Source organism: Pseudopodoces humilis, chromosome 5 (genome assembly GCF_049639895.1).
Source record: "Pseudopodoces humilis isolate 2021_Gansu_Grassland_sample_001 chromosome 5, ASM4963989v1, whole genome shotgun sequence".
In the NCBI taxonomy this organism is placed as follows: Eukaryota; Metazoa; Chordata; class Aves; order Passeriformes; family Paridae; genus Pseudopodoces; species Pseudopodoces humilis.
The window spans coordinates 44,090,785-44,104,183 of NC_142204.1; the positions used below are offsets into that span (position 1 = coordinate 44,090,785).

Here is a 13,399-nt window from a genome sequence, read left to right on the forward strand (position 1 = left end):
CTTCAACAAGAAATCTGAACCTGTCTTTGAGTGAAGTTTCATCCTGAGAACTAATGCATTAAAAATGACATTTCCAGTCCTGCCTTCCTCCAGACCCTCCAGATCAAATTTATTCAATTTAAAACTGATTGTTTCCCACTTAAATTCCAGCTCTTTCAACGCAGTATATAATTTAAAAGTCAAATAAGATATTTCCAGCTTGTTTACTGTCATTGAAAACATGCATCACTCTATTTCCTTCCCAAGACCTATGCTTCCTGTGCTATGCCAATGGGCCTTAAATATTCAGTAGATGAGGTCAGGTCAAAGCACGCAAATAACTGGAAGCTGAGCATGTGTTGAGGTCCATTGTTTTACTGGCACACCACTTCTGTGAGCAGCAAATATATCTTTATAGATGAGGGATTTAGCACATTTCTGTGCCATGTTTCTTTTTAAAATTAGAATTCCAGACAGTAACCTCCCTGGGGCAGAGTTCACTTCTCCTGGGCTGGCACAATGGAGGTTCCATGTAAGACCATTTATAATAGAAGTTTGTTTTCAAACCATAGTAATGAGTATTTGTTTATTAAAAATATTAATTTATTAAATTAATTTAATTTTTATTAAATTATTTAATTAAAATTAATTTCCTAAAAGTTATAAGTTTATTGTTTCAGTTCACAGTAGAGATCACAGAATCACAATGGTTTGGGTTGAAAGGGAATTTAAAGAACATTTTTCAACTCCCCTGCCAACACCTTTCAGTACATCAGGTTGCTCAGAGCATTGTCCAACCTGGCCTTGAACACTTCCAGGGATGAGACATCCACAGGCTCTCTGGACAATCTGTTCCAGTGCCCCACCACTCTCACAGGAAAGATTTTCTTCCTTACATCTGGCCTAAACCCACCCTCTTTCTCTTTAAAGCCATTCCCCCTTATCCTATCATGGCATGTCTTTGTAAAAAGTCCCTCTCCATCTTTCTTGTCATTGCAAAGTCATCTTTAGTCATTGCAAAGGTGCTATAAGGTCTGCCTGGAACTCTCATCTTCAGGCTGAACAACTCCAGCTCTCTCAGCCTGCCTCCATAGAAGAGGTGCCCTGAATATAAATTCAAACCAACCCACATAAATGAAAAGTACCATGCATGAAAAAGGTGCTTGCACAGGAGCTAACAAAGGCACACAGTCTCAAAGAGGTTTGTTCAGAACTGGGACAAATCGGTATCTAGTATTTTTAAAATAAGAAATACCTTCCTTTTTTATTATTTTAAGCATAGTGTTGAATAAATTAAAACTGCCATAGAAAGTCACAAAACTGAAATGAAAACCTCCTTCATTTTAATGTAATAATTTGATAGTTTCTTGGCCCTTGCCCTTTACCTTCTGAATTGTAAGATTGTCTTTAATAAATGAAGTAACATTCAAATTTTTCTATAGCAGAACTAGCAGAATCTGGTAGGATGTGTAAAAAGAAATGGGGAAGCAGCAAACAAGGATACAACAGCAAAAAGCAGTAAACAAATCTTTGAAAAATATGAACCTTTCTCAGGGCTGAAAAAGGTTTTTTCCAGTTGTTTTCACTGGCTTTGCTTTACCCGTTGGCCATCACAGACAAGGGCTGATGCCCTTTCCACTGAAATCCAGAAAGATTTACTCTTTGTCTGCATGAGAGGCAGCACTGTGCTCACCAATGCACCAACACAATCAGTAATACAAAGCAAACAGCAGTAAACTGGAGTCAAGGTGGTTTTGACTGAAGGACTAGATCAATCATTTCAATACATAAAGAATCTGAAAAGATGGAAAATGTCAAGTACTGTATTGTAAAAGTATTGTTATTTACACAGTTTACTGAAGCTCCTTGATTAGTCAATATCACAAAATCACTGTGTTCATTGGGATAACTTCCTGCTAGACAAAGCATGCTCAAAATATTAATGATCTGAAATTTAACTGACAGCTGGTTTTGTAAGGGCTTAACTGCTAACATGAATTTTTTTTTGTTAAAAGAAGAAAAGTCTAGCAAAGATGCTAAAGTATCAAAATACACATTATGAAACAAAGAGCCCTGCAGGGCACCTTTTGTTAACAATCTTTTGTTGTGATTTCCTTGAAAATTTAATCTACTCTTTGTTTTAGGCCTTGCTTTTTCCACAGTCGCAATTGCAGTCAGACAACATGCAAGTATCTGAAATAAAAATATAGCCACAATATTCTCATTATGGTAGACAGCCTAAAAAAGATATGAAGTTGAATACCTTGACTGAGATAGCTGTCAGCAGATGCATTTAATTTTACAGCCACACCAGTTTTTCCAAAGTAAGAAAAAAAAAGAAAGCCTCCTGACATCTAAATTGAGGTTTTATACATGGACTAAATAAGCATACATACATTCATATTTGTAACTGTTTTAAGCACATCCTAAACAAATAGTTTTAATTAGGTTTTCTTTTCTATTGAGGGGGTTCATTCTGGCAGTGGTCAAGGAGTATAAGAATCTGAGTAGGGGCAGAATGGGATAGAGGATGAAGTTTGGCAGCACTCAAATAATGATTTCTTGCTCCAAATTTAAGTCCAGCCTTCACAAAAGACAGAGTACTATAATTCTTAGGCCTAAAAACCTGAATTTGGATACACCAAGACATTTTTTTCTTTCTTTTAAAGCATCACAAATTAGAATGTACAATCACATTCTAGTAATGTGCAGCACTTTGAATCTCAAGATGTAATTTCACTGGAACCATTATTTCACTGGAACTCTGTGGCTGTTAGCCTGTTTGCATCAGAAAACAGGTGGATATGGTGGAGAGTTTCACTAATTGCATTTGAAAAATTGATGCCCAAGACACAGCAGAAGTCACATCATGAAGAACTATCAGGCAATCAAGAGGAATATAAGTTTTTTAATTAGACACTCAATGGATGACAAATGCCATATCCTTCTGAAAACTGAAGAAGATTAATAATCTCATCCAGAGTGTCCCCAGGGAGACTGATTCCAGTTCCCACTGTTAAAAATCCCATTAATGTTGGTGGAACCGTTTCACTGTGTTAGTGCATCCAGTTACACATGAAATCCACAAGTCTTAAAAACATAGTTTCTAAGCTGACCTTCACTGGGCACAAATCAGTTTCAGAATTGTTTCTTCAGATGGATCTGAAAGGTGAACAACATTTAACAATGATCATGTGCAAATACTCAGGATTTACACAGAACACAGGAATAGTAATTTTTCCTCATTAAGGGAAGGTTGGTGCCTGACAGCTTTGGTGATTTTCTATGACGGTGTTACAGCATTGGCGAATAAGGAAAGAGCAACTGGCATCATCTACCTGGAATTGTGCAAAGCATTTAACATTGCACCACATGACAGCCTTCTTCCAAACTGGAGAGATATGGATTTGATGGATGGACAAGTGGGTGGATAAGAATTTGGCTGGATGGCATTCAAAGAGTTGTGATCAGTCACCTGTGAAGGGTTATGTTCCCAGGGGTTGGTATTGGTGTCACATCTGTGTCGGTGACACGGACAACGATATCGAGCGCACTGCAACAAGGCTGCCGACACCAAACTGTGTGGTAGAAACAAAATGCTGGAGGGAAGGGATGACACCCAGAGGGACCTTCACAGGATTGAGGGGTGTGGGCCAATGCAAACCACAAGGCCAAGTGCAAGGTCCTGCACCTGGGTCAGCATAATCCCAAGCACAAGTACAGCATGGGCAGAGAAGGACTGGATTAATTTCTTCCCTTGGCAGAGGAGCCCTGGGGAGATAGATTTGCAGGTGTTGATGAACAAGAAGCGTAACATGACCTGGCAATGGGCACTTGCAGCCCAGAAAGCCAAATTTGCCCTAAGCTTCATCAAAAGCAGCATGGACAGAAGGGTGAGGGAGGGGATTCTGCCTCTCTACTCCATTCTTGTTAAACCCCACTTGTAGTGCTGCATCCAACTCTGGGACCCCCAAAAGAAGGACAAGGACCTGTTGGGGGGAGTCCAAAGGAGGAACACAAAGGTGATCAGAGGGCTGGAGCACCACTTCTATGAAGACAGGCTGAGAGATGTTGGGTTGCTCAAAACAGGGAAGAGAAGGCTCCAGGGAGACTTATTGAGCCTTCCAGAACCTAAAGGGAGCTACAAGAGAGGAGAGAGGGACTTTTCACAAGGTATTTCACATGGAGTGATAGGAGAAGGAGGAATGGCTTTAAACTGAAAGAGGGCAAGTTTAGATTACATACAGGGAAGAAATTCCTTCCTGTAAGAGTGGTGAGGCACTGGAAGAGGTTGTCCGGAGCAGTTGTGGATGCACCAGCCCTGGAAGTGTTCAAGGCCAGTTTGAATGGAGAGAAACCTGGTGTAGTGAAAGGGATTGGCAGAGGGGTTGGAAAGAGATGACCTTTAAATTCCCTTCCAACCCTTGCCATTCTATGATTCTACGAGGAAGATGAGTCAGAAATTAAACTAAGTACATCAGCAAATTCTAAGGCAAAAATTTAAACATGCCATTAGGGAAAAATACAATTTTAAAAAAATACTCCAGCATTCCAGGAAGGCAAATAATTTCATTACTCTAATTATCACATTTTTTTTAGAAAACTCTATTGATTTTTGGAATCCAGCCATGACAAAGTCTATGAACTCTGGCTGTGAGCATGAGCAGCTGAAGCACTTTCTGATCTCCATTGAACTCTGTGGGCTTTCAGAGTCCTCATCTTGCACAAAACCGCTGTCTGACACTGCAACTTCTCTATGCACCAAATCTTTGGTGTGATGGATTCTTTACAGCTTTCCCAACAAAATGAGTTTGAACTGACCATGTTTTAGGCTAAGCTTTTGCCAGGCCTCTGCACACTGAAGCAAGGATGCAAGACTGAATTTCTACATTGATAATCTGAAATGTTTTCTTCTTTTGTTAGAATAATAATCCATAATGTGTATGTTGATGTAATTGCATTCTTAGAACTTCTATCTTGGGGTGACTATCTCAATTATCTGACTATATATTTTAATTTTCATATGTTTATTTCTCTTTTAACACTTTTTTTATGCCTTATAAGATCACATAATGTGTATTAACGTGACAGCTACACTCATCCTGATTTTGGAGTGGACCTAGAATGCAGCCTAGGCTAGCTGTAAATGTTAAAAATAGAAAAGAAATTCCTAATAACAAACAAAGAAGAAAGGTAAAGCACTCAAGCAGAGAGAGGGCAATGATATAACAACCACCACATCACTGATTCTGCTCTTCTGAAAATCTTCCAGCATCTGAGTGGAAGAAAAGGTGTCTTCTGCTCAGCAGGAATTCTGCAGAAAGTGGAGAGAAGGTCCTAAAAAAGGACTTGCTCCAGCTGTGGTTGAATGAAGAACTACAATTGCCTGTTCAGAGGAAAGAATGTTTTGGAATTTCCCAAGAAAAAATTTTATCTAAGAATTATAGCTTTTCAGGTTTTGGCATAGAATGTAATTTTGTGAAAGTATTGCCATTTGGCAGTACTGTTATTACTGAAACATTAGAGACATTGCATCTTAAGAAGTTTTATTAAAGATATACATTGGATGAAATATTTTTAGCAATTGTTCATGATATACCTCTTTCTCAGTAATAGAGATGGAATAAAATGTACTTTTAGAAAGAGGTGAATGTGGATTGCCATATCCATCCAATTACGAAGGCTATACTTAGGAATCTAGCAATTATGTAGGAATAAAAGCAGGCTTTCTTTCTAACAGGCTATCAACTACTAAATTGCAAGTGTCTACCCAATATAACTCAAAAAGCTTAAACAGGATGAGGAACTGAAAAAACATGGTATAAAATATACACATACTACAGTGGTTCAGAGAATTTAAATCCAAATTAAAGGTTAAATTTATGTCTATGGGCCCAGTCCAAAATCCCATTGTAGCTAATGGATAATGCTTTTCTCTCTTCAGTATAATTATCTTTTAGCCAGATTGGTCTGTGAATATTTTTTTAAAACCCCAGGACATGAAATGTTTCCACACTAGAACTTACAAGGGGAATGGTGTAATGCAGGGGTGTTAGGAGCTCCCTTCCTCCCCTCTGCTGCCCTCTCAAGTGTGTGATTGTGTGAGTGGATGTAGATGAGCAAGTATGTTCTAGTTCATGTGAGAGGAAAGCTGCCACACTAGCTCTCCTGCTCTGCCAACCCTTCTCTTATTCATGCAAATACAAATAAGAAGCAACATATATTTTTGTTTGATTTGTAGGAGTCTCCATCAGAAAAAAATAGGATAAGACCACTTTATGTAACTTGAATGAGACAAATAAAGAACTTAATCTTCAAGCTAAAGTGATCTCACAATTTTAGTTTGTTTCTTTGGTTTTAAAGATTTTTTTTTTGAATGTCAGAGCTCAGAGCTCCCTAAACTTAATTATATCTCCCTCAAATGCTTTGCCTTGTGAAGAAAAGTGAAATCTAGAGTGATTTGTCTCACTGTTCTTCCTATCACGACTAGGATATGGGAAAATGCATGACACAGCCTTTCCAAATAGAGACTGGCACAGGCAAGCTACAGATTTCCTCCTTGACAGTTGAGACAGATGGGAGCCTTCCACCTGCACAGCCTCCCATATGCAAACATTCTCTCTGCTCATATATAAATAATGTCATGCAAAGCATCCACCCCTCATGCAGTGAGTGCATTAGTAGACCATGCAAGCCCACTCCATGTGGCCACATGGAAGGCCTGTGGAGTGATTGCAGTCCCTAAGATGCTCCCAGAAAAGCCAGGGAAAGGCTGAGACAGACCAGAATGTTAGATCAGCAAATGCAGTGTTGGAAGCCACCCTCCCCACAGGTGACCTAGGGCTCCAGACCATCCTTACCCTTTCCCTCTTGCTTCTGCAAACACTGCAGGATTTTGGCCAATTGCTGTGCTGGAGGAAGGGAAGAAGGGAAGAAGGGAAGGAGAAAGGCAGACATGTTCTGCTAGAGGCTGAGTAACACTTCCACCTGAAGGCTGAGGAGAGCAGATTCGGGGGAGAACCCTGAGTTGCTGATACTACTGCAATAGTTCTCATGCACTGAGGAGTTGGGGCATCTCAAAGGTCAGAAAAAGGTCAAAAAATGTATCTGACTCATGTGGTTGCCAAGCTTCAACCATTCTGGTGAGTTTTGACCGCCTTTACTTTTCCACAGTAGAAATGCAAAAGCACTTTGTTATCCAAGTGGAAAAGTTTTTCTCAGGACATGAATCAGAGAATTTGTACAAGATTACATAGATTAGAAGAAAAGCTTTCCTGCAAATATTTTTGATACAATATTTTTTTATCTACTGGATGCTTTCAAATATTCAAAATAATAAATAATGAAAACTAAAAATAGACAGGAACCTTAAACAACTCATTTACATGAAAGAAAGTTCAGCACTCTGTATTATGATGAATTATTTTCAACATTTTTTCAAGTTAACAAATTGTCATTTCACAGCATAGCTTACCAATAATACCCAGAAATTAAATAAATGCTCTCAAGAATATTTTAGCAATTTCTTGAAAAACTATAATCATACATCTTGATGGCCAGACTAAATGTAACAATTACTATTCATGGACAGTTTTTATCCTGACAGAATATATTTAACAATGCCAGACCAGATTAGTAGTCAGATCACTCAATATAAATCATCTGTGGAGGACCTTAGTGAATATTTTGTATTGAGACAAAGTGGAAATCAGAAAAAACTTATGTATTGTCTTGCTTATCCGAACTGATATTATTGACTGAGGTTATAGCATAAGATTTACTGAGAGCAATAATACTAGAAAATATTTGTATGTTATTTTATACTATTTATGCTATTTACCAGGAAATCTGCTTTACCTTTTAGATGATGCCAGGTTTCTGTTCAGTAATCAGTACCTTATCCCAAGATAAATTACTTAAATATGAACGAATTAATAGATAAACTTAAAAACCTCCAAACCAGGGAGAGAAAACTACACGTGTATCTAAATGCACATATATTATAGTTATAATTAATGCAGTTTTATTTGTTGGAATGTATCCCAAAAACTTTTACTCAAACTTAATGAGGAGGTTTGTCTTGTTTCAGTTAGTTTAGTTAAATTGATTGAGTTACAATGTGTAGTTAGTTTTTCTCAATGTAGCCTATTGTGAGAAGAATGAATGTTTTTAGGAGCTATCATTTGAACATGTGAAAAGAACATAGTTTTCCAGTATAAACTTATCACCTTGATTGTGAAAACATAGAATACGGAAATATAATTTATCAAACCAAACATTCAAATAGGTGCATAATAGAAAATCTCTTATAGAAACTGCTTTTGTTTTTTTATAGGAGATGTGGCTATCTATCTCACAAAGAAGCTTTCTCTGCTTCCAGGGTACAAAATATTGTCCAGTTAAGAATACTAACCTAAGCTATGTTTGACACAATCCAGTATAAACATATGTACATAAATTAGAACTCTGTAGCAATTCTGCACAATGACTTTGAATAAAAGCTTCTAAACCTATATTACTAGATTTTAAATTTAAATAGGTGCTAAATTGAAATACTGTGATTCCTAACACACATTTCTGAGCATGTGCAGTTATATTTTTTATTAAAGAAAGCTAGCAGGAGCTTATGGAAATACATACTAATAGAAGAATATTTAGTTTGTGAAGTCAAACAGCAAACATAGAGAATAAAAAATTTACAATTATCCGTATTTCATTATTTATTTTCCATGTTGGTATCTGTTTTGCATTATCCAGTGTAAAAGGACAGTTTTTTTTATTGCACCAATAAAGACTGTGTACACATACAATGAATGTCTAGCCAGGGACACCACAGAAATGGACACAGCCTGGAACTTGCATATTCAAAGGTTCAGCTTGTATATATTGTTCTGTCACCATCTGCAATCAAGATTCAGCTGCACAATCCACTGTTATCTCTACAATCCCCCATTTTGATCATCTACCTTTGAATATCAATTTTCTGTTACCTGGTTACACAGACCTCAGCAGCTCTTTTCCTCTATTCCTGTAAACTGGTTTCCTTTTGACTGTGCTCTGTTTTTACCCTAAGGCTAAAAGCTCACATTCTTTATGCATTGCTCATTACAAACCATCCATACTCTGTTAGGAAAATTTTGAAGACAATTAATATTGGAACAATTTTCCAAAGGAGAGAATCCAGGTCTTGCCTCTATTGAGCAAACTGTGCACACAGCCCAGAGATGTCCTTATGATTTTATTCCAGCTACTGTGGGCTCAGCTGCCCACAGGATATGGCAGGTCAGTGCAGAAGGTGCTGTAAGGAAGAGACAGTGATATCAGGCACAAAGTAGGCAGAGGTAATGCCAGGCCTCGGTGGCAGAGAGCTGTACTTTGGCATGGGTGATGACTACAGAGCCACACTGGGTCACTGGTGTGGGCTGCCTCTAACAACATCACCTGTCTGCACTGCTGGGGAGAGCTCGCTCCTCTGCACGTGTGTAGGGGACACTTTTAGTGTTGGTTGGATTTATTAAATGTTTGCAGGGAAAAAAAAAAATAAAAATTGCAAAACAATAAGTGTTCTCAAATTCTACTTCTGCCCCTGCTTCATCTAATATCCAACATCAAAATTACTACGGTTCTATTGTCATGTTTATTAATCTTACCACTAGCTACAGCTGTTGACTTGTCATCAGTCATGTCCAAGATCTTTATTTGACTTTATTCAACAAATTCCTTTTCTTTTTGCTGCTTTCAAATGCCAGTGCTCTCACGTCATATATAATTGGCCTCTCCTAAATCAGCCAAGTTATCAACATATATAAAAAAAAAATCAGCCTGTTTCAAGTCATGCTCATAATTTTGCAGTACTGATGGTGATGACAGAGCACTGGAGACAGTGGTCTGTAGAGAGACTCATCCGACTGCAGGTGGTGCAGATATTTACCTCCTTGTATGTATCTCTCTTTTGTGACCCACAAACTTGTCTGCAACATCTTAGCAATTCCATCCGGGCTCAAGATGCTTCATTGCTCCCTAGAAGTCCTCTTGACAGCACACTTTCTTAAACCCACGAGAAAATGTGTTTGCATTTGCATTGTGTCACTTAGCAATATAACAGTGTTACACAAAGCTGCCTCAGAATGCTGGAATTAGCCATGAACAGAGCTGAAAATTACCAAAATGGAGGCCTTTCTAAGGAAAAAAAGACAACCTCTGACTTCAAAAAAAGTTGAAGGCATTTCAAAATACTCCTTAGTGATGGACTACACAAAGGCAAATAGCAACTGATCATTCTTTAGTTAGATGAGCTGTTTGTGGAAGAATTATATTGTGAGGAAATTCAGAAGTCATCCAGAATCCTCAGGAGTAACCAACAAGCAGTTGCTGACAATGTTTCCAGAGAATGATTTAAAACAGGAGATTGAAGAAATAAGTCAAAACCTTTGTGAATTAGTTGCATTGGGAAGCTGAAAACATTTCCAAATAAGAAACAAAGCAGCCACATAATTAACTATCATAAAGTTAAAATAAGTGGATGGTGCCTTCACCACCTTTAAAATCCATCCATCTTTGGTACATTTACAGAAGTTTTTAATTTTGCAAAGTAAACCCGAAAATAAAAAAGACATTAGCCGAAAAACAAGTCTAGTTTGTATCTAAGGTTTTCATTTCATCTACCACTTTAGCCTGTGTATCACATATCTATACTAGGAATAATTAAAATACAGTGCACAGTATTGCATTAGCTCTATTAAACAGGTGTGCAACTAGAAAATGTCCTGAATAGATGGATTTTTACAGATACTGTGTAGGACACACTGTTGAGGATGCTTCATTTAGGACATTTCAGAAATGAGGCAATACACATCACATTGCTCGAGCAACAACAAAGTAAATAAAAATACCCCATGTTACCATGCATAATGTTATCACTCCTTTATTTTTCCTACTTAGTGGAGAAAAAAAATCTACTTTTACTGATGTCAAATTTGCACTATGTAAGTTATGTCTACAGAATACTGACTGTCATCCAGGGCTCTTTTATTTCACTGCTTAAAGCTAAAAATAAAAACATTTATGTCACCCTTTAGGTTTTGAGCATACCCTTTAGTATGAGACCCCTGCATGAAAATCCATTTTTTTACTTACTTCTACATTGAACTTTTGGTAGGATTTATTAGTGTGAGTTTTATTTGGAATAAAATATTGATTTTTAACATTTCAGAGTGGAAGAAAATTTCTTGCTTTATTTTTTTTATTTGTCTCCCCATCTGGCATGTAAATTTTAAAATTATCATGTCACCTTGCTTTAAATCCTTTTTCCCATTTTTCCAGTCTTTTCGTGTAATTAAGTTTTTTCTTAAATCTTAACTAATATCCTTTTCAGTCTTTTAGACAAAGCTACCCTTCAGAGAAGGGTAAAAAAAACCAATGATGTTCTACACTGATCTTTTTGCTCAGATGACATTGTAATCATTGGTAGCCCACTTGGCACCTGTCTGGGAATTTTTTTATACATCTGCTTTATGTTTTTGCCCATCCCTGCACGCTGAGACAGAATTTTCCTCTGCACATCCTGCAATGATGACAAGGAGCTTCTTGAAACCCCCCACCCCCATCCATAACTCAAGTATTCAGTTACATTATTTTTTTCACCTGTTTTTCTAAGATCCCTCTCTCATGCACTTTTCAAATTATTAACTTAATCTTTAAATTGTCATGTCACTAACATTTATGATGTATATAAATAATGAATTCTACTTCAAACATTAAATAACATAACTCCTCGGCCTTATCAATGTAGAAAAAATATTTTATTCATACCTTTCACTCAGCACATTGCTGAGACAATTTCTAAATGTTAGCACACTTAGTCTTACTAGTTTTCTTAATTGCACTCAGTAAAGAACTCTCTCAGAACCCTTGGGAAAATCCAAATAAATTAGATCAAGCATTTCTCCTTCATCCATTACTTTGATGGAATGTGCAAAGAATTCTAACAGAACAGCGAAGGTTTTCCTTCAGCAAAGATTCCCTGGCTTCCTTTAGCAGAAATCGATCTAGATATTTGTTCATATTTCCATTATTGATATATAATGATATATAATATATAATTATATAATATATTCTATCAATTTAGCTAAACCTGAACTCAGACTTACTGGCCAGTAGGATAATACTAGTTTGCTGGGAAAAAAAGGCAGAAAAGCTAAACAATATCCAAATTTTAATATTCAATTTTTTCAATAGGCAATTAAGTGCTAATAAAACTTGCATCAGCTCAACCCCTTTAATTCCTTATAAGCTTTGTGTGTAGCCAATCAGCCATCTGATTCTGGTTTCTTTTCAAATTTCTCTTATTATTTCCTTTATTGCCTCAGCTTAATAAAATAGCTCATTTTTGCTTTTTTAAAGTGCAAGATACTTCATTTTCTGTAGGAGACTGCATACAAATAAATATTTCAATTTCTCTGTAAGAGTTCTTTTGAAATCTGTTCTTTCAAAAACAGTGGGTCTGATGACATTTTCATGAGTTTTTCTGGTTCTGATAGAATTGAAAAAGTCTTTGCTTTCTTAAATCTTCAGCCATAAGGTCTTCAGACTACTTGATAAAATATATATTCTCCATCTTCCATTTTTCTTGTCATAATCTGTTTCCTGTTTCAATAGTTACATTTGCCTGGAATTTATCTGGAAGAGGCTACATTTGAGGTGAAACAAAGTCTTAACCATCACAACTTTTTGCATTGATTTTTAAAATTTTTCTTAACCATCTGAGACTGATGTGACATTTTAAATCCTGTTCATGTGGCAATTCAAAGAACTACTATGATTAATTTTATGGCCACAAAAGAAAATTCAAATATCAACCTTATTACAAGGAATTACAGGGGGACACCCAAACATTATCACATACAGAAAAAATTTTGCAACTCAATTATAAAGTGTCGAAATAGAATAAAAGAAACTGTATAAATCAATTTTAAAATTATATTTCTGCACTAACTATTTTGATTAGGAATTCCCCACTCAGGTACCATTTTTGCAAATTTTAATTTTTGTTAGACCAGATTTATCTTTTTTTCCCCAACCATATCTCTTTCTGCTCCAGACGGTTATAGAAGATATGATTTTCAACATTCTATAAAAGGTTTGTTTACAGTAATTTGATTTTATTGTTTTCCTACCAGAATAAAATGATCCTAATGTTTCCTTTCTTCCAGAAAGCTCTGGCAGACTTTCCCCAGTCTGGGTAAGGCTTGTCCTGAAGCATCATATCTGTGACCTATAGGAAAAGAAGAAACAGTAGACAGTTACACTGGTGTTACATAAGGAAGTGCTAGCAAGGACTTCAGGAACATTTTTATTTTGTCTGGCACACCTGCATCAGTTCTGATATGATAACAGACAGTAGAATAATAGTAGGTCCAGT

The 13,399-nt window shown here is 36.7% G+C and overlaps 1 protein-coding gene across 2 annotated transcripts in view; it reads right to left on the reverse strand.

The window, feature by feature from the left end:
- The window catches only part of TMEM117 (transmembrane protein 117), a 174,743-nt gene that overhangs the window by 54,923 nt on the left and 106,421 nt on the right, over nucleotides 1–13,399 (reverse strand). For both annotated transcript variants that reach the window (XM_088055289.1, XM_088055288.1), the window contains exon 4: nucleotides 13,155–13,252. In XM_088055289.1, coding sequence (XP_087911415.1) covers nucleotides 13,155–13,252 — 98 coding nt within the window. The remainder of the gene's footprint in view (nucleotides 1–13,154; nucleotides 13,253–13,399) is intronic.